The sequence below is a fragment of the Beta vulgaris genome, chromosome 1 (genome assembly GCF_026745355.1).
Source record: "Beta vulgaris subsp. vulgaris cultivar EL10 chromosome 1, EL10.2, whole genome shotgun sequence".
NCBI classification, from domain to species: Eukaryota; Viridiplantae; Streptophyta; class Magnoliopsida; order Caryophyllales; family Amaranthaceae; genus Beta; species Beta vulgaris.
Window position 1 is genome coordinate 19,480,496 of NC_079202.1, and position 22,705 is coordinate 19,503,200.

General features: G+C 35.7%; 1 protein-coding gene across 1 annotated transcript; it reads right to left on the bottom strand.

The window, feature by feature from the left end:
- Window positions 1–10,373: 10,373 nt before the first annotated feature.
- LOC104901036 (elongation factor 1-gamma) lies at window positions 10,374–16,174 on the bottom strand. The gene is made up of 7 exons (XM_010688581.4): window positions 15,946–16,174; window positions 15,107–15,256; window positions 14,971–15,031; window positions 14,838–14,890; window positions 14,605–14,706; window positions 14,019–14,514; window positions 10,374–11,053 (listed from the first exon to the last, which is right to left on the bottom strand). Exons 1-7 carry the CDS (start codon window positions 15,952–15,954, stop codon window positions 10,674–10,676), a joined length of 1,251 nt encoding a protein of 416 aa, XP_010686883.2. The 5' UTR covers window positions 15,955–16,174; the 3' UTR covers window positions 10,374–10,673.
- Between the last annotated feature and the right edge of the window lie 6,531 nt (window positions 16,175–22,705).

Consider the following 22,705-nt stretch of genomic DNA (forward strand, 5'->3'; position numbering starts at 1 on the left):
ATGCATTGGAATTGGAAGTGATATACTTGTATAGAATTCTTATGCAGAGTTTTGTTTTGTAGTCTGTGAAGTAAGTTTCAGTCTTTTGGTGAAATTTAGGCACTTCAATTCTTTGATTTTGACAATTCTGTGTACAACTGAAGAGGATTGCAATAAGAACTTAATTCTAGTGCTTCATGATGATAAATTATCGGTTCATTTGGTGTTTTGGTGTTGTCGACTGGTTTGAGCTTAGGTTTTGTCTATGATTTGCTTATGGGAGAGTGGAGTCAGAGGAATTTGGGAGTGAGGTGGTGGATGAATGTCCATGTATTTCTATTAGAAGAAGGTTATAGAGAGTATTATTATTGAAATTTAAGTAAAGAAGTTGATTGTACAAATGATAGTTCGTGCTCTACTAGCTTGAAGGAGCACGGAATTAGGGATCAAAGTCATATTATCTAGTCTGGCATTAGGCATGCTGCTATAAAGTTCTAAATATGAAATAGATCACACTCCAATATCTTGTATGGTATTGTTGAGAAGAAGAATTTCAAAGTAAGACTCCTAACTGTTTTTAGAGACTTTGCACAAGTGCAAAATCATATATAGCTTATGATCAAGAGTTGTGCATATTTTTCATGCTAGCCTAAATTAGTAGTAAAATATTCTTGCTTCATATATAAACACTATTATATTACCCCCGTTAAAACATCTAAGTTTTATCCTAAGTTATGAAAAAATAGGTATTATCTTTCTCTTTACAGAAATATGCCACATTTGACTTCTTTTCTTATATTACAGCATTTGTTTGACATAATTAATGAAAAATAACTTATTGTTTTATTTTTCTCCATAATTTCAAATACATTGGGTCATTATCAGCATCTGTTTGCGTTACTGTAGTAGAAGTAGATGTATTTGCTTCAGATTTATTCCCATTCTCGACCTCAGCACTAGACTCTTTCTCTGCCTCAACCTCCTAAGTAATGTGTCCACTATTAGAAAATGCATAGGGACTGGAAATACAGATCATAGACCACAAAAAAATGAAAAATACATGTTATGAATTGAACTTACCAACTCGTATATAATCCTAGCTGTGGACTTAGCCCCGCAAGCTGATTGTATCTTCTTTGAAAGTGCATTTGCACGATTCTTTTCACTTCTTTCCTAAATATCATAAGACAATTAAATCCCCACTTTGTTAATATATCAAATATTCACAATTTGCACTTCATGAGACTTACCATTTGTTTGCGAGTGCTCGCTTTCCTTCTCCTCCTCCTCCTCCTCCTCCTCCTCCTCCTCCTCCTCATCCTCCTGATCCTCATCATCATCATCATCATCATTGTCATCGTCATCATTGTCATCGTCATCATCACTCACTATTTCCTGGGGGACATCTAATCTTAATAAGAGTTCATCATCCTCTCCATAATCCACAACCAGGTTAGGCATTTCGACATCCATTCCATTATCATCATGCTCATAATCACCAATATCATCCTCAACAACGGGAAAATTATAGAAATTTCAAGGGATACTTTTATTTGCAATTCTCCAATCCGGTTCATTATGTGCCTTAACATAATAAACTTGTCCTACTTCGAGGGATAAATCTCCTGATGTTGACACTAGTAGTGCCAAACTTATCTATTTTGATCCCACGGCCATCACTATAAACATCAAACCACACACATCTAAATAACACCACAATAGGTTGTTTTTCCCCACCATTTGGAGGATCGTATTCAAGCTCTAAAACTTCTTTCAAAACTCCATAAAAATCTCTTTGGTCACTTGCTTCATCTCCTTTAACTACAACTCCACTATTTTGCGTCTTTCTCCTCCATTGACGCTTTTTAGTGTGAAAGTGATACCCATTCACATAGTAACCTTGAAAGCTTCCAGCACTCCTACTTGGTCCTCGTGAAAACGACAATAACTCGGTGGTTACTCTTGGATCCTTCTCCACATGAAGCTTCCATATCTATGCGATCATGTCACCAAAAGATAAAGAAAAATGAAATTAATAAGCATATTTATCAAACCTATAGTAGGAGTATTATTAACCTTAACTCTAGCACTTACCCAAGATTGGAACCACTCAACTAAACTTTGTTTAGGCTCATGTATGATGTCATACTCTCTACCATCATATAAGCATTAGATTATTTGAGGTATATTAACTGACAAATATGAATAACAAATAGAAGATTGATATCTTACCTCATAAACGGTTGCACTTCTGGACAATTCATAAGAGCATATAGTTGGGCTTGCTTCCAATCCACAAAACTCAACTACTTGAAAGTTCTTTTGCCCATTGCATTTCCCTTATTTTGGAATATTGATAGCATAAACTCTGAAGATTGGTTCTTATCCTGGTCATTCCTACCCATACAGTTGAACTTTGTCTCAATTCCACTTATATATCTGGAGCAAAAGGCAGAGCATTCGTCTGCAATGCGAGCCTCGGTAATAGAGGCTTTCGGGTGAGCTTTGTTTTGGAAAGTTGGTTTCATTGTATGCATTTCCCTACAAAGAACAATGGTTAGGCACTACATGTCGCTATAAGGAACACTTTTTAAAGTTAATATTACCTTTCAAATCGATATTGCCAACGACATTGCACTGGACCTCCAAGCATGGTTTTACGAGGTAAGTGGATTGGGAGGTGGACCATTATATCAAAAAAGGAAGGAACAAATAGCTTTTTAAGCTTGCAAAGACTAACTGCAATGCTCTTTTCCATCTTTTCCAAAACATCAATTCTTAAAGTTTTGGAACATAACTGCTTAAAAAATAAGCTAATCTCCGCTAAAGGTTCTAGCACCTCCTTAGGCAAGATGCCTTGGAAAGCAGGTATAAGCAAGTCTTGCATAAATACATGACAATCATGGCTCTTCATATTTGAAATTTTGCCGTCATCTAAACTTGCACATCAAGATATGTTTGAAGAATAACCATCAGGTACTTTGACCTTGGATAAGAACTCTAATACTCGTCGTCTCTCTTGTGGTGTCAACTGATATGGTGCTCTAGGGACGATATATTTACCACGACCCACCTTTTCAGGAAGCAATTTCTCATGCATTTTCATCATCTTCAAATCCCTTCGAGCATTCAAGTGATCCTTATTATTCTTACCAGGAATATCAAGGACAGTTCCTATTATACTGTCACATATGTTTTTCTCAATATGCATCACATCTAAGTTGTGACGAATCAAAAATAAGGAAGTCTATACAAGATACTCTGCTTCTTCCATTAGTCAAACAAGTATCTCTGGTTCCTCTTTCGCTTCTTCCCAAAAATCACATTTGGCACTCCCTCAAATGCCTCCAAAATTTCATAGCCTGATAAAGGAACAGGAGATGGTCGTCTTTCCCTCTCGCCACCAAAAGATTTCTTATTATTTCTCCGTCTGTGATTAGGATCCAAGAATCTGCGATCACCTAAGAAGCATTCCTTATTACTCTTTTTAAGTCGCTTGTGCCAAGTATCCTTATGACATGATGGACAAGCAAGTTTACCACAAGTACTCCAACCAGACAAATTCCTGTAAGCCAGAAAATCACTCATTGTCCACAATAACACCGCCTTCATATTAAACTTCTGGCAACTATATGAATCATAAGTTTCCACCCCAACTTCCCACAAGTCTTCAAGTTCTTTGACCAATGGTTCCAAGAACACATACATCAATATCATTTCCAGGGGACTTCGGACCAGGGATCAAGAGTGATAACCTGATGTACGGGCTTGCCATGCACATCCAAGGCGGGAGATTGTATGGCACCAAAAAAACGGACATATACTATGTTTGGTCCCCAAATATGCAATAGGATTGAAACCATCGCATGATAGACCTAATCTTACGTTACGTGCATCAGCCTTAAACTCGGGATATAAATCATTAAGGTGCTTCCATGCCATTGAATCAGTCGGGTACCTTAGTATATCCTCATCAACGCGCCTCTCGTTATGCCATCTCATGTGTTTTGCAACTCTTGATGACATAAAAAGCCTTTGAAGCCTTGGCACCAAAGGAAAACGAAAAACCAAGCGAGGAATTATAGGCTTAAGTTTGAGGTCCCTTGAGATTCCGTTAAAGAGACACTATCATCCAATTCATCATTATTGATTTCTTTCCATCGAGACTCCCCACATGATAGGACATGCATCAATGTTAGCATAGTCTTTTCTATAAAGAATATAATGGTTCACACAAGCATGAATCTTCACATAGTTCAATCCAAGATCTTTTGTGTACTTTTTTGCTTCATATGAACTCTTAGGGAAGCTCACATCATAATTGAAGGCCTTGTGGAATGCATTAAGCAACCCATTAAATGACTTATCACTCCAATGACTTATCTCTTATAGAAGTTCATGGACTTCTGTAAGAGATATGCAAATCGTTGCTTTCCAAGCGACATAGTAAAATACCCGCGAGTTAAGAAGTCGGGATGTTCCCGGCTTGTAATTCATCACGTACAAAATTTTAATCAACCTCCCAGAGTTTGATATTCTTTCTATATGTTTTGTAAAAGCAAAATCTATAGAATTAAAATATTTATTTGAAAATGACAAAGAAATTCGCTACACACATTTTTGCAAGAATCAATTAATATTACAACAATTATTCGAAAAATACATATGATTGGAAAATTATATATAGTAATCGTTGCAATTACCTTCCATATTATCTTTAGATTACTTGAATATGACTATGAAATGATTATTTTTGGCTAGTAATGTCATATATATTTCTTACGTGAGGCATAATTCATTATAAAAATATGAGTTTTTTTGTCAGAAACAATATTTTATAGTCATTTTTTATTTGCGAAAAACAACCTTTTAATTTTTTCTTCAACTTACAACCTTAAACCAAATTTTTTTTTTGCGAAATAAAACCTTTTTCGATTTTCCGTCATTGATTGTTAAGTTCTTGCACTGACCGTTAGTTGCTACTAATTAAAATACATGTTTTCTCTCTTCCAACTTTTTTTTGATAGGGTTTTTTCCCACTCTGCTTTCTTGGTCACTGAGGTAACCTAACAAACACTAAACTGAGTAAATGCTCACCATAATTCTTGTCGCCCCTTCAATGGAAGCTGCATTGGAAGAGTGATGATGCCATACTCTTGAGTAGGGTGGCAGAGTAGATTTTTGATGGAGGAAAGAATGAGAGAGAGAGAGAGAATACGAAAGGGGTTTTTTGTTTACTTTAAGGTAAAAAAGGAGGGAAATGAAATGTAAAGGCGAAGGGATAAAATAAACTGATGGTCAATAGGACGAAGTTAACTGTCAAGGACGGAAAATCGAAAAAGGTTTCATTTCGCAACAAAGTTTTGGTTTGAGGTTGTAAGTTGCAAAATAAATTTTAAAAAGTTTTTCGCAATAACGTGATTATAAAAGGTTGTTTCTGACAAAAAACTCTTTAACTAATAGAAATACGTTTTTAGTTGAGAAAATTACTTTGATTCAAACTTCAAAAATAAAATTATTATAAGGGGTGATTAAACAATGCAACAACTGATAGAATATACAAAATATGGAAAGATTATAGTATATTATTAAGGAAAATTGGACAGGAATTATCCCACTTTTGCCCGATCTACCAAAAATAATCCCACCTTTGGATTATTCTAGAATATAATCCTACCTTTGCTTACTAAATCGATTTTTTTGGTCCTAGCAACTTGTAACTTGGCAAACCGGTAAACCATGTTTCTGATTCAACCTTTGCCCGACTGATTTGGACTCCAAGCCCCCGCCCCCTGTCTCTCCCCGTCGTCGCTTCTCTCTTCCTCCTATCTCTCTCCACGAATCGTGTGTATATGTTGTAGTGGTTGTACGATCTCTCTCTCTTCAAGCGATGGTTGTGTGTGGTGGTGGTAGTCGTCGTCAACAATGATGGTGCCGAAAAAGCTCGGAGAGAGGAAAGGAGAGATGGTAAAAAGATACGAAGGAAAGGGGGAGGAGTGATGAGGTCATGGGGCGAATGGGAGAAGGGGGAGGGGTCCCAGGGGTTGGCTACACATGAAGGATCAGGGGTTTGCAGGGGAACTGGGTGGGAGGGTTGGGTGAGTATTGGGTTGGGGCAGTAGGGGACTAGGGTAGTGGTTAGATTTGCAGCAGGGGACCTGGGTAGTGGTTAGGTTTTGCAACGAGCTGAGGTGGGGTGGGGTGGGGCGGGGCGGGGTTGTGGTGTGGCAGCTGGCAGCAGCAAACTGGTGTAGTGGGGGGTAGGTTTTGCAGCAGGTTAGGGTGAGGGTGGGTGGGGATGGGGGTGAGGGGTGGGGGATGGGGGTGAGGGGTGGGGGCTGGGGTGTGGCAACAGGCATGAGAGATGAAAGAGATGAACAGGGAAGGGGAAACCAGATAAATGGCAACCCTAACTTGTTATCGGTCATTATTTTCGTGGGATCAAAAAATCGATTTAGTAAGTAAAGGTGGGATTATTCCAAAATAATCCAATAGCGGGATTATTTTTGGCAGATCGGACAAAGGTGGGATTATTCCTGTCCAATTTTTCTATTATTAATCACAATTATAGATTATAATTTCTAAAGATTCATATTGCTATTGCACAACTATATACTTCATGACATCCAAAAAATTTGTATTAATTAAAATTAGAATTACAAACTAGGATTTTTGACATCCAAATGAGAAACAGAGAACAAACTAATATTGAATTGAGCTTCACTTGCTCTTACATACCCTATGAAGAAAAACGACTTGTTACTTTTTGAGTTTGAATGAGACTCTTCTTGGGCGAATTTGACGGGTCAGGTTATATGTCTTGCTGAAAAACATGTGATACAGTGTAATGGAGTCTGTTGAGATGGTGAACAAAGACGATCTTCAAAGATAGATTGCCACTTCCTATCTTGTAGAATTATATGTTTACAAGATGATATATCCTAAGTTCCTTGAAAAAAACTTCCTGAGATTTATAGATTAAACAAACAAAGAAGTCATGTCCTTTTGAATTTGTCCTCACGAGGATGAAACTCAAAATACATGGACGTCAAAATTTGCCCAAAATAAAATTAGATGGCCTCCACAAGATGCATTTTTAAGTGTGATGACTCCTAATGTTATCGCATAAATTAAACTTGGGATGAATTGAATTGTTTCATCACCTAATTTTCGGATTAGAAGATCTAAACTTACAATTTCTAGAATAAAAGATTAAACCATAACAGATATAACATCTAAACGAAATTTTGAATCTACTCTCATCTTATACAACATGCGAACGCCTAAAGTTTCATCTACCAAGCACTGACAAATTCCATGGGCGATTTCTTTATTGGCCTGATTTCCTAGATCTTCACTTGTCATAGTAAAACCAATGTCCTTCTATTGTGCACCTATCATTTCCAATACTAAACAATGCCCAAAAACAAGCATAGACAAAATAGCAAGGAAAATTGGGACTGATTAAAATTAAATTGGCTAAAACAAAAAAAAAATCATAATCTAAACAAACTAAACAACTAACCACCATAAATAAAAGACGAGGCATACACCTAACCAACTAAATTAAACCAAACAAATAAATAAAGACCTAAATTAAACCACTACGACGGGAAAATAAATAAGAGAGGAAATAGGAGCAAAAACTTAAAACCACTCATGAGAAGACCATAAATCATTATTATGGTGACAAAATGTACCCTCGATTTCGACCAGTCTAATACCAAATCAGAAACCATGACCCAATATTTACCTTTACAGTCAAGATAGGCATTTTCCGAAACCACAAAATGATGGCAACGAGGTTATTTCCGATATTAAGGTAGTCTAGTTCCCCTCGAAACCGAATCTGAAAATTTCTATTTAGCACCTCTTTTCCAAAAGAGAAACCCTAATCCTAACTTTACCTTTAACAGGCAATGGCCTTAGGGATAGTTTAGATATCAGAAGGCCAAAATCCTTTGAAAACTAGATTTGAAATTGTTGCTCCACAGAAGACACGGTCTATACCTAACACGATCTTCGTCGACGATGCTACTATTAGACTGAGCTCGTCGAAAAGATGAAATTACCTACAGATTGTTCGTTGGTTGTAACAACCGACTTCAAATAGCATCTTAATTAAGACCTAAGGAATTAAGCCACTACTTAGATAGGTTGTTAGGGTAGACTTCTGCACCTAACCTGCTAGAGAATGATAGGAAATGATAGTATATAAGCATAATACGAAAATAAGTTGAAGTGGAATAGTTATTACAACATATATTTTGAGTACTTAAATTATAAATAGGAAGTACATGATTAACTTGCCAAGATTATGGTATACATTAAATAATATTATAATAGCGAAATGAGCATATTGATCACAGTTTCACATTGGCACGCAAAAGCTAATTCCAATCTTCACTTTAATCTTGCAAAACAGATAAATCTACCCCCACTTGGACAAGTTCGTGGAACAAAACAAGTCGGCTTATACTGGTACATAAGTCAAAACATAATAATTATACCTTTTTAAAAATGCATTTAGATATGGTCATATATACGTTGATACTTGCTCAGAAATACGTTAATACTTTCCTTTAAACTGTCATAGATACATTGTAGGTACCAGGGTCATATTTCAAAGATTTATCTCAAGATATCAAATATCATTCTCCAAACATATAAATCATATATAACTTATCTTAACTCATAATTTACATTACTTATCACATAATATCATATTATAACAAAAATTTGCATAAAAATAATTTGCAAATTTTACCCTACAAGAATCACAACAGATTACATACCGATTAGTACGTTAATACATCTCGTTTATCAAAATGAAGTCGGTTTAAAAATGAGGCTATTGCACCAGTGACCTAAAGTAAGCGGCGTAGCTTAGGCCACCAACGGCAGGGGCTACTGTAATTGGGTTTTGGTTTTCGGAGAGAGGGATGAGCTAGCGTTTTTGTTTTTAGAGGGAGGAACGAATTTTTGGTTGGATAAGAAATAACGCCATTGAACCGGCCCAACTAGCAATCAGAGCTGTATGATGCAGGCACGTTGAAGTAGTTCAACATATTGTTGTACGTAGAACATATTCTGGCACTATTCGAGGTATTTATGTAAGTCCTTGAAGCGGTATGATTCCGCAAAGAATTTGGATCTAAACATTAATTGGTCGTGTTTAGTAGAATCTGAAATTTCTCATATAAACAATATTTAGTTTCCTTAAAAATATAGAGAGATTTTATATGCGAAAGAGGTGCCAAGTATTGGGATAAGTCACGCGAGATGTAATTCTTTTTTTTTTGTGAATCAAATTTTTTCATGGGATAACTCGAAGCATTATTCTGATTTCTTCTCTTTCTCACCCTAATTCATATTTAGTGCAAATTTCTATCACAAAAGTTGAATGTTACTTTGTATCTCCTTTAGAACAATCAACCCACTTTTCAAAAGAAAAATTTCTAGACTTCTAAATTTTTTGTTAACCATGCACTTAACAATTTTTATCCGACGGAATCTAGATTATACAAGGGAACTCTTGAAGACTTAGAGTGTATTTGTCCTCGGACTCTCTTCTACTTTAGAGATTATGCCACATCAGATTTCTACTAACTTTTTATTTTTCATACTCTCAAAAGATTCTCCATTTTTGTATTTCATCACTCATACTCATGAAAAAGAAAAGTTGGAAACCATTAGTGATCATATGACACAATTTCATTAGTTTTGGAAAGTAATTGTTGGATGATACAATATGACATATATGAAGCATCGAGTCTTGAAGAGAATCTTAATTTTTAAGACTCTTCTCAACACGATCAAGTAAAGACTTAGGCATATTATTGCATAATACTCTCTAAATCTGGAAAAAAAGGTCTCCAGCTAAGACTCCCTTCCAAGGCTCCCGTAATATTATTATTTGCGTCCATGTAAAATTACAAAATTCCATAAAAAACGAGTGATCAATTCTATTAACTTTTTTTTTTGCGAAAAAAATATACCAGAATCCTAATTTCTCTACAAATTATCTCACTCCCTTCCCCTTTTATTATCATGAACTATAATACAAACTCAACTTTATCAACTTTTTCTTAAAAAAGAAAAACAACCAACAATCTTAGAATTACTACTTATTTGAGGATATTAGATGCAACACAATGTGACATTATATTTGTTTTCACACACATCCCATACACAAAAAACTAATATAAAAAAACTAGTATTATTTAAGAGCAAAGTGACTGAGGTTACATCATGTCTTGACGATAAAACAAGCTTAGTGGTATTAATAATGATTTTTTGAGATAAATGTCCACGGGATTAATTGTGTAAAAAATGATTAATCATGTCATATCAAAATTTTAGAACTTCAAAACACCAACATTTCAAAAATGATGTACTGCAACATCCCACAAACAGGATTAATTATATATCATATCAAAACTTGCTCGTGATTGCCATACTACGAATTTCAGTACACTGCTGTCACTAGATGGTTAGGATCCTGCAAAACCGTCTACAAGCCGAGCTCCAGACAAAGCTTGCAAACTAGTAAGAAAAATCCCCATTTCCCCTTCCCGGTAAATTAAAGAAAAGTCGCTTTTATAACGAAGTTAATGGAGGCAGCAATTACAATGGAGTATGCATGTATAACCAGACCGACAAACTACTTGACCTCGTTAGTCATAAAACACCAATCACTTGAAGCATTTGGCATCCAGAAGAGCTTCACCCTCGAAAGGCTCATAATCTTCAATCATTTGACTGACACGCTCCTTTTGAGCCTCATCGCTGAGATCCACCTTTGTCCACTCATAAAGTTCCATGTCATAGCACTCATCCAGCACAAATTGAGGGATTTCTTGTCCGCGGAAGAGCCACAGACCCTTGACCTTGAATGGGGGTTCTGATCCAATCACCAGCATCTTGCCAAATGCATACTTCCGAGCAAGATCCATCCTTTGCAAGAATCCACCAACCTTGTTCATGGTCACAAATGAGACAGTGTTCTCTTCGTTGTACTTGTAGTCACAGAACCATAAAGAGTATCCCTCTGGATCATACATATCCCAGAATCCTACAAAAAGAAATTCGACATATAAGAAAAGAAAGATAAATCCACATAATATTAGATTGCACTGACAAATATATCTGCCAATCTCAAGTTTCAGTGTTTCACTGTTCAATTTCAGCATGAAAAGCTGTAATTGATATTTGCTGGTTGACAATCTAACTGTTCATGAAAGATTAGTAAATATCTGCTCTGGCTATACATGAACAGTAGTTGAATATTATTTGATAGATAAAGCAGAGAAAGAGCAGAACAGAAAGATACATAGGATACATGGTAATTGTCTAATTTATAGACAAGGCAGAGCAAGAATGAGTGAATCCTTCGAAAGAGAACATATCTTCGAAAACTAGAACATAACTATTCATAAACCAAAACAAGCAACTTGCAAGCACTAGAGCTGCATATATCAGTCTAACTAGAAGTAGTAACTACGGTCCTATGCCAGGAAGGTGCTCCACAGATTTGGTGGCAATATGATAGCAGATGCAACAGATGGGTCTAAACTCTAAAACCTTGTTCCAAAAGGCAATTAGTCAATGCAACGTGTTTTGCATATGCAAAACAGAATATGTGATTCATAAATTTTATGCAACAAGACATAATGGAACATTCTAAATTCAAATGGCAGCAGCACTAGTTGCTCAAAGTACAAGCCAGCTAAAATGGCAACTATCATAAACCTTCCAACAGCTTTAGTGGTTGTTTGGTATACAAGAAATTATGTAGGCAATAGAAATTCCCATGAATTTCTAATTTGGGTAGTTGTTTGGTTGACAAGAAGTGGGGGAAAATAGGGACAATGCAAATTCCTGAAAAATTGAAATTCCCACAAAACATGGGAAGTTATTCACCCATCCTCCCCTTGGTCATTCAAAAATTCCACATCAATTCATGGGAAGTACAAATTCCTTAGTCAACCAAACACGTTAAGTCCATTTCCTAGGAATTACATAAAAGAAATAACTTCCTAGGAATTACATAAAAGAAATAACTTCCTAGGAAATGGAACTTCCTATGGGAATTAAATTCCCATGTATACCAAACAATCACTTAGGCAAGTTGAAGTTGGCCATAAGGCAAAACAGCTCAAACTTCAGCACGAAATCCACTACCCGAAATATTTGAAATCCACCCTTAAGTAATTATCCAACCAAAATGAAGAAAAGGTATCCATTTGTCTTCAAAACTAAAACCATAGGTCATCATAGCACATCAAAAAGGGGGTGGGGGTCGCAACAAGAAAGCCTTGGTCCCAAAATGATTTGGAGTCGACTAACATGAACTACAAGGAATCATTTTCGTGACAACAAAGTAATAAACTTGAAGGAAAAAGTTAAAGAGAGTAATCAAAGAAATATGAGAAAGTGAAAGTACGCAAAGCAAGCCGAGAGAAAACATAGGGAATAAAACTCCGAATGAAGTGTAAAGAGCAAACCCAAGAATGAGGATATAAAAATCAAATTTGAGAAAGTTTAATAAAAGAGTGTAAAGAGAAAATCAAAACATGAGGAGAAAACTTTACAAAAGAGGGTAGAGAGTAAAAAAGGATGTGAAGAAATACAAATAAAAAGGTCTTAGAAAACATGAAAAGGAGAATAAATAAATATGTGTTAGGGAGAGAAGTTTGCAAAGCACAAGGGGTGGGGGTCACATTATTTCCCGCAAGAACAACGAAAAAGGTGGTCATCAGCAGCAACATAGTCAAACAAGATGAAGTATCTCTATTATATAAGCCAAGGGGAGGTATGGTGTCCTCTTTTGAAGTGACTAAAATACCCTCTAATAATTTAAAACAATATTTTTCTTTTTATAAAAAATTGAAAAATGAGAATCAATAGAAACTTGCCATATGAGTAGGTCAAACAATACCATTAATAACTTGAAAAACTAGATTGACACAATCAATTCACAAAATGAATTAGAATCTTCAACCAAAAAAAGTTTAGCAATATATCGTGATGACATAATATTTCATATTTACAAAGGTCAAACAATATGGTTTATTAACATTTATAATTGTTAAAGAATTATACTAAAGTCTCTGAAAAGAAAATTATTAAATCATCGACCAAATTTTACAGTGACGGTATTGAACAATTAAAAATCATTCACCTTTAATTTAAAAAGATAATAACATCTACAAAAGAACCTTAATAATTTACATCACTTTCAAAATAATTTTAGATTAAAAAAAACATGTCCATTTGTATATAACTACATAAGATTGTCGATGCATCAAAATTAAAGGTGAACTGAAACTCTACCAAAAAAGCATTTACTTAAAAAAAATAACTTTTTTTTTTTTTTGAAAAGTAAAAAAAATAACTTTGTCTAATGATCAACTACAGAAGATCGTCCCTCAATAAATTTACTTAATTACCCCTTAGTAAATCAACTACTCTAACAAAAAAAAAGTTGAAAGAAAATCAAACTCAAATATAGCATAAAAAATTAACAAAGAAAATTATATCAATCAAATATTTGATCAATCAACACACAATCAAGTAGTAAGTAAAAAAGGAAGATACAATCAATTAACAAAGTGAAACGATTTATTTTAAACAAAATACTTTGTTGATAAAAATATAATAAATCCTTAATAAACCTGCATAACATTCTTTTATCGCTTTAATTTTAAAGATCTTAAAGAAAGTATAAATAAAATAAATAATAAAAGACGGGTTTGGTTAAGTGATATAGGCTTAATCAACAAAATTAGCTAGCCCAAAAACATGTCCAATGTTCAAATTTTACCTTTGTTTATGCCCAAAAAAAGTTATAAATTATAATATAAAAAAGTGAGGCACGCATCACGTGCATAAATTGCTAGTAAAACATATGCAAAGAACAGAGAATAAAGCAAAGAAGAGAAAACTGATTCTTCCTATACACGTCCTTCCGGTAATACACTCTATGTATAAAAGGCGGGCTACAAAGAAAATTAACAAAACATGAACTGGAATAGTACCCTTAATTGCGACCTCACGGAAATTGGTTTTGGTGTTGGAGTAGAGCCTCTTCCACTCATCTAGTATCATCTTACTAGGAGGAAGAAGATCAAGAGGGTTCTTTGCCTTTGGTTTGGGTGCCTCTTCCTCTTTTGCAGGTGCAGGTGCTTCTTCTTTAGGCTTGGCAGGTTCTTTCTTTGATTCCTCCTTAGCCTTTGGCTTTGTAGGCTGAGAAGGCTTTTTTGCAACCGGTGGAATAGACTCTGTTTGTTTTATTTCACCCAGAACCTTCTTGAAGTTTGGTTGATTAACCATAGTCCAAAAGTATCTTTCAACATGAGGGAACTCAGAAGTAAAGCTCTTTGTCATGACCCGGCTATATCCAAGAACCAAGTTACATGTCATAACAATATCAGCCAATGTCACACTGTCTCCAACTAGATAGGTATTACAAGCGAGATGTGTGTTTACGGCTTCCAAGGCCCTCTTGAGTGCAGAAATGGCAGCTTCCTCAGCCTTTGACATAAATGAAATCAGCTAATATCCTAAGTGAGCTCAAAATAATTCAATAAACTTTGAGAAAAAGGAAGAAAAATCTAAACTAACCGGGGGAAGATATACAGCAAAGCCAATCCTGGGAACAAACCACCGCAAGATATTGACATCTATCTCTAGGGATGCAAAATCAATCCACTGCTCAATGTGGCCCTAACAAACAGAAGAGATAGAGAACCAAACAAACAAGTAAAGCAAATTTCAGTGAACCATGCTAAGAAGCAATGCATGTAAATTTGGCATAACCATCAAGAAAACATTCATTACACAACAGCTATTCTTACATATTGAATCAATGAAGAACCATAGAGGGGATTATCAGCCTTCAACCGTGTAACTGCAAGATATAGACTAGTAAGAAACAAGAAAAATTAAGTCAGTCCAAGACGCTAACTAGGAGAGGAAGCAATAGCTCACCATATCTTGCAATGGCATTGCTCTCAAAGATAGGACCATCAGGAGTTTCCAGGACTGGGACCTGAAAATATATTTTTCTGTTTAAAAAAGCTTAAAGAAAAAGAAAACAATAACTATTTGTGTTAAAAAAGGCTACCTTCCCAATGGGGTTTATTTTGAGAAACTCATGGGTCTGGTTGGAAACACCCATCTCAAAATCTTTGGCCAATTCAACCTTCACACCACTATATTCTGCAGCAATGAGAGCCTTGAAGGCATTCTTATTTGTGTTCCCCGCATGCAAAACCTGAAACGAAAAAGTTAAAACTACTTATCTAATACTATATGTGCTGCCAAATTGCAATAGTCTGAACTGGACATTTAGGCGAGCACAATGCATTCTTCAACTCTAATCTAACAGTCATTATAGCAACTAACTTAAGAGCCTAAGTGAAAGCTACATATCAAGAACAACTATATAATCAATCCCCCCTAACATTAACTGGCTTCGCCCTGATCATAACATCTCATAGATTAGTAACCATTAACCAAAGCGGCTGCGCTACAATGTTATGAGCCAATTGCACAATGCATACTAGAAAAAATAACTCACTGATCAAGCATGTTTACTTTTGAAAAGAACAAACTTAATGTTACAATAATCTATTGCTGGGTCTTAATACCAAAGAGGTAGAAGATCAACAAGAAGTAACAGAACACTCTTCCTCACATGTTTCATCAAAGTCGAACATTCCAAAACATGATTTTCACTATCAAATTCACAACTCGAAGCTACACCCAGCAATTAAACTTGATTAATTAGCAACTAAAAGACTAATACCACTGATCACAGATCCAAATGGGGAACCAAAAGCAGCAAATCAATAACACATACTAATGAAATCATAAACATAATAGTGCACCAATTTTTAAGTATTTTAAACTATCAAAAGAGCGAGGATGAGAGATAAAAGAGAAGTTCAAGAACAAGCTTACCAAAGCCATATTTTTTGGGCTGCTGAAACTGCGTTACCGCTAGAAAGAGATGAGATCTGAACTCAAAGCGAGATATGAGTTCAAAATTTAGGGTTCAGAGATCGAGGGAAAAAAAAAGAGACAGAGAGATAATAACATAAATACTAAAGTCAGCTGTCGCAGGCGCACTTTTGGACGTGGGAGAATGAGGTGAACTCAAGGACGACGAAGTGAAGAAATAGCGAGAAAGGTCTTTCTATATTCCTTGGATTTTGTTTAGGGTTTAGACGTTTAGTATTAATGTACTTTTTTTTTTTCTCACTTAGAATCTTGACTTTATTCACACTTAAAGACAATTTTCTCAAATTTTTTCAATTTATAAGAAAAAATATAGTCATGCGGGATCTTGTTTGATTCGTGTCAATTAGTACATTATTAATATTCAATCGTTATAATGTTTAATAATATATAATAAAAGATATTTAAGTTCAAAGATGTGCATTGGAAGATGTGCACAGGAAAATGAGAAAGATAAAAAATAGAGGGAGTATTACACAAACTGAACTTTTATTCATGATTTTAAGTAGAAACTAGTTATTAGGCCCGGGCTATGCCTCTGGTAAGAAAAAATTTCATTTATCAATATAATACTTTATAATAATAACACTAAGGGCCTGTTCTCCCCAGCTTATTTTCAGTTCAATTCAGTTCAATTCAGATCAGTTCAGTTCAGTTCAGTTCAGTTCAGTTCTTGACAATACTTTTACTCTCACATATCACTATTCATTTCAGTTCAGTTCAGTTCAATCCAGTTTAGTTCAGTTTAATTCAGTCCAATTCAGTTCAGATCAGTTCAGTTCAGATCAGTTCAGTTCAGTTCATTTGTTTTATGTCGAAGAGAACAGACCCTAAATACAATTTAATCTAGTGGTTAAGACTTTAATATATGTATTTGAGGTCTTGGGATCAAACCCTATACTACGCATTTTCTGAATTTTTTAATTGTACATGTACGTCTTTTAATATATTTGTATAGATAAAAGCAAATGCTACTCATGTCTTTTTAAATTACGGAATTGTGTCATTAAGTATGATATAAAAAAAATTATATTCTTAAACTTGTGATGTTTTGATGATTGAATTTAGATTATGTCATGATAAAATGTCATTTAGATTATCCCATTGGTCATGATTTAAATTATGTAATATATTATGTAGAAAGTGAACGTATTAAAATATCGTAAAATAATATAAAAAATCACCAATGGTCATAATTTTTTGAGCTATAAATATATATATCAATTTTGTTATATTTTGGCCCCCTAATTAAGTTATTTATCTTATTTTTAAAATTTATACACTTGAATTTTTATTTTGGTATAATATTCTTTTTCTAGTCTTGAATGGGGTGGATTTGTCAAAATGAATCTTGAGGCGTGATCAACTCTTAGTAATATGAGAGAGAAAATTAATGATAGATGGATGACATGTTTTATTCAAATAATCCAGTGGACCCTTGATGTAGGTGGCAAACATGATGTGTTGGGTTGTATTTGTGTTTAGTATTGTGTAAATCTTGTGTTATTTACAAATTTTATCAACAACTATGTAAAATAAAGGATAATTTCATACTCCGTTCGTTTTTTTTAGTTTACTCATTTTATTTTAGGGAAAAAACAAAAAGGAAGTCGAAAAGTATGAGAGATAAACTGAAGAGTGAGAGAGAGCAACTAAAAAGTGGTTTAAGATATTAAAAAATGAATGACATGGTTAAAAATAAGAGGAATAAAAATAAAGTAACATATTAACAAGAATAGAAAAGACAAATGTGTACATGAAAAAAAAAAACAGTTCAAAAAGGAAACTGTCTATAATAAAATGAAACTGGTGGAGTAATAAAACAAATTGATGTAAATGGGTCATCATTATGCAAGAATTTTATGCTTTTTTGGTCTAATATATAGGTCAAGTACTTGGATATAGAGGAGAAAAAGTAAACAGATTTCTACCCTAAAAATTTGGTCTTATGAGCTATAAATTACATGGTTAAATTCCAAACTTTCTTGATAAACGTTATATTCATATAGGTGCACTAGTACTACAACACTACGAGTTAATAGGAATAGCCAAAAAAATGTAAAAGGCAAACGTTATGTTTTCATATCGGTGTTTGGTTTTATTTGGAAATTAAATTTTTTCTTCTATTTAATATCTAAAAAAAAAAATATATACTTAGAGGTATTGGTATGAGCCAAACATATCACCCCCTTGGGTTTCTAAACCACATACCTTATGGGTTTGAGGTATGAGTTTTAAATCTATCAAATTATTAAGCAAAGACTAGGTATGGGCTTTGCTCATTTTAAACCTAAACCTCATACCAAAATCATATGAACCAAATACTCCATTATTGTATAAAGATTTCTAATTCATCAAACAATTCCTAACTATGTATATCTAGTTTTCATCCACAATTTCTAATTAACATTTCAAACTTTTTTAACAAGGCAAGAAAAACTAGGCTAACTATAGGAAAGGACCAGCTTAAAGCATCTTTTTGCATGATAGAAAGAAGATTCAATTCATGGACATCAAACTAGTACTGTAGAGTAGTGCGAATGGCCCTTGCGTGCTAGGAAATCCACTGCTTGATTTACCTCCCGAAAGCAGTGATTGATGTAGATCGCATCAAAACATAGCAATTCCACTTCCGCATCATGAATAAGAGAGTCAATTTACTAAGGAACCTTCCAAAGTTTTTTAAGAGAATTAATCACATATAAGTTATCTCCCTCAATTTGAATATTATTAACGCAAAGCAAAAGAGCTGCCTTAATACCTTCCTTCATCCCCCATGCTTCCGCCACTAAGATAGAGTGATGAAGCTTTTTAGCTCCCATGATCAGCACTCGCCCTTGATTATCACGAATGATGAAACCAAAGGATGAATCTCTTTGAGAAAGTTCCGAGCCACGAAAATTAAGCTTGATGAACCCAAATTGCGTGGGGGACCACCAAAACTCTTTAGGTTTACGCACTAAGGAAGAAATTAAGGGAATCGAATCCTCCTTAATAGACACATTTAACTTACTATTATTGCTTCGGGAAACAAACCATTCCTTGGCAAACTATTTAATTAGAACAACAAACTTAAATGGGGACATACCCTCCTCTTGAAAAATGAATTTATTCCGAGCAAACCAAATATACACTAGTAGAAAAAGGTCAATTTGCGTCGCCCATTTGCGTCGTACAAACACGGAAACGACGGAAAAATATTATTTGCGTCCCATGTATGCCAGAGCGCGACGCAAACAAACAAAGCACAAGCACCAGGTACGAGCTATCTGCGTCGCACCCCCACAATGAGCGACGCATATGGTGGATTTGCGTCACACGTCGTGGGGGTGCGCCGCAGATAGCTCGTACCTGGTGGAAGATCATTGTGGCCTATCTACATCGCACCTCTTAAGTGTGCGCCACAAATTGTTGATCTGCACGTCTTTAGGGTGCGACGCATATAGCTCCTGCACTATTTGCGTCGCACCATTTTAGAGTGCGTTGCAAATTTGTGATGTGCGTCGCGCCCTTAAGCCCATCCCACGCAAATTACCTAGGGCCCAAGTATTCGTTTTCCCAACGGTATTAATTTTTCGAGCCATAACAAAAAACTCAAAACACTCTCCCTTTCTTTCCTGTGACAATCGCCGGCGCTCCCTCACTCTCCCTTTCGCTCACACTCGCCGGCAACCGTCGCTTCTCCAGCGATTTCGCAACCTCGCGAACACTTGCCGTCTGCCACACTCACCGGTTCTTTATTCTCCCACACTTACTCTCATTCTCCCTCACTCTCTCTCTTGCTGTCTCACCCTCGCGCACCCTCGCGCACACTTGCCGGCTCACCATCGCGCACCCTCGCGCACATTTGCCGGCTGCCATACTCGTCGGTTCTTTATTCTCCCACACTCACTCTCATTCTCCCTCAGTCTCTCTCTCTTGCCAGCTCACCCTCGCGCACACTTGCCGGCTCACCTGCCGGCTCACCCTCGCGCACATTTGCCGGCTGCCATACTCGCCGGTTCTTTATTTTCCCACACTCACTCTCATTCTCCCTCACTCTCTCTCTCTTGCCGGCTCACCCTCGCGCACCCTTGCGCACATTTGCCGGCTGCCGCACTCATTCTCCCACACCGCCGACAATGTAGGTTCCTTTTGTGTTGTTTTTGAAATTTTTATGTATTAATTTTACATTAATAATCATGCATTCTCTCACTTTGGCACTCGTTTACATTGTACTTTAGTTGCAGTTTGCCGGTTCTCCAAGCTCACGTCGGAGTACTTGTCTTAGCTGCTCCTTGAGAGAAGAGGTACGTATATACCTTTGTTTTTGAAATTTTTTGGTTATATGATTGGAAATGTGTATATGTGAATTGTTTGGTTATTATGTGATTGGGAAAGTATATGTTGAATCATAACCAAACCTATATGGACATACCTTAATGGGGTGGGGAGGGAAATCTAAGAAATGGATTGGTTTGTGTTGTTTTATTGCAATGTGCATCATTTGCCTAGATACCTGTTCGAGGCTTACTCATTAGGAGTAAGTCTTGAATAGTCCCCGGTTTGGGACTGTCTTTGAGTTTCTTATCTCACTTAGGATGTGAATGAATGTTTGGTTTTTGATTCTAAGAAAGATCCGGCTCATTTCCCTAAGCGTTCTTTGGGTACATATGTTGATAGTTTAACTACTATCTTCATCGTGTACTTGGAGAACTGTAGGAAAGTGTTGACGGATTTTTCTTAGAATTGAAAACCAAATGTTCATTCACTAGTGAGATGAGAAACTCAAGGATAGGTTAGGTTGAACTGATAAGGACCCAAATGGTAATGACTGCATTTGATAAACCACTTTGAATGATGTGATCGATTGTATTCTTGTTTGGTGTCTCTAGTGTATGAATATGGATCGGAACTGGATGTATGGTAATCGAATTTCGGCGACATTTCTACAAGGGTTTAATGTATTTATCAGAGTTGCGTTAGAACATCAATCGCAGAATGGGTCAAAGTTAGTCTTGTGTCCTTGTTGTGATTGCAATAACTCAAGGGGGTATCGTGATATGGATCAAATTAAAGATCATTTGATTCGTCGTGGGTTTAAGAGTAACTATACTAGGTGGACATGGCCTGGAGAGTTTTATGATATGGGTATGAGCTCCACTAGCTTGTGTGATGATTTGCATGTTGATGAGGTTGAGGTTGAGATTGAAGGAGATGCTGATAATGAGAATGATAGGGTAGATGATGAAAATGATATGGTAGATGATGAAAATGATAGAGTAGATGAGATGTTGCACAATTTGGAGGATGAAAGAACCGATCGTCCGCATATGTATGATAGTATTTTACGTGCAGCGGAAAAACCTATGTATCCGGGGTGTAAAAATTTCACTAAACTTTATGGCATCCTCATATTGTTCAATATGAAATCGAAGCATAGTTGGACAGATAAAAGTCTAAGTGAGTTGTTCACTTTTTTACAAGAATTGCTACCTGAAGGGAATGAAATGCCCAACTCTACCTACGAGGCAAAGAAATTGTTGTGTCCATTAGGTATGGAATATGAGAAGATACATGCATGTCAAAATGATTGTGTGTTGTATCGAAACGAGTACCAGGATTTGCGTGAGTGTCCTAGGTGTGGAAAGTCTCGATATAAGGTAAAAGAGAATAATGATGAGGGGATGAGAAAGAAAGAAACTCCGGCGAAGGTTCTTTGGTATCTTCCAATCATTCCGAGATTTAGGCGTTTATTTTCGGATGAAAATAATGCTAAATTATTAAGATGGCATGCGGTCGAGAGGAAGAAAGATGGGATGTTTAGACATCCGGCCGATTCTCCGCAATGGAGAAATATCTGATGCGGATCCAAAGGCATCAAGTCAAGTAGAGCCAATTTCACTTCTTATGGAACACATGGGATTCACTTTGAAGAGCTACAACAATGCATTTGTATCATGTGTCACTTGGCTCGAAGAAGAATATTAGTTAGCATAATAACTTAGTGTCATTATTAGTTAAAATGTTAGTTAAAGTAGTTGAGTTGTTAAATCTTCAATAAGTCCGAAAATTCTAGGATGATTTCGGATTCCTTAGTCTTAATATCATGGTTGTATTTTAGGAAAGAGGTGTCTTAGCATGGAAGAATAGTAGGCGTGTGAAATAGGCGTGTGATCCATGTACTTAAGGAAAGATTTGCTATCTTTCCTTAAATTTTTTGTTTCCGTAAGTTCTAGCTAGATTCTAGGCTAGAATCAAGTGAGAAATCTTTCCTAAACTACTCCATGTTGGCCGAATGGCTAGGTTGATTATTGGAGGGAAAGTTGATTCTTGTCATTATAAATAAACATGTCATGCTACCTTACAAGAGCATGAATGATTTAGACAAAAACTTTGTTATTGATTTTAATTGTGCCTTGCAATTATTTCCGACCACTACTTAATTCTCAAGATTTTTAATTAACTAGTGTTTAATCTACTTAATTCCAGGAGTGGTTTCAGTGAGATTAAGAGTTAACTAAAATATTCAGGAGTGTTTATTTTAGTTTTCATATCCTAAATTCTTTGTGTCGTTCGAAATTCTTGAGTGTTCAACTATCCTAGTTGTGCATTCATATCAAGTGGTATCATATTTTCCAGGAGGGTGAGGATAGAAGGGATTCTACTCTCTCGAGATCCAAGTAAGTGTTACTTTCACTCTTTAAAGTTTCAAGCTTTCGTG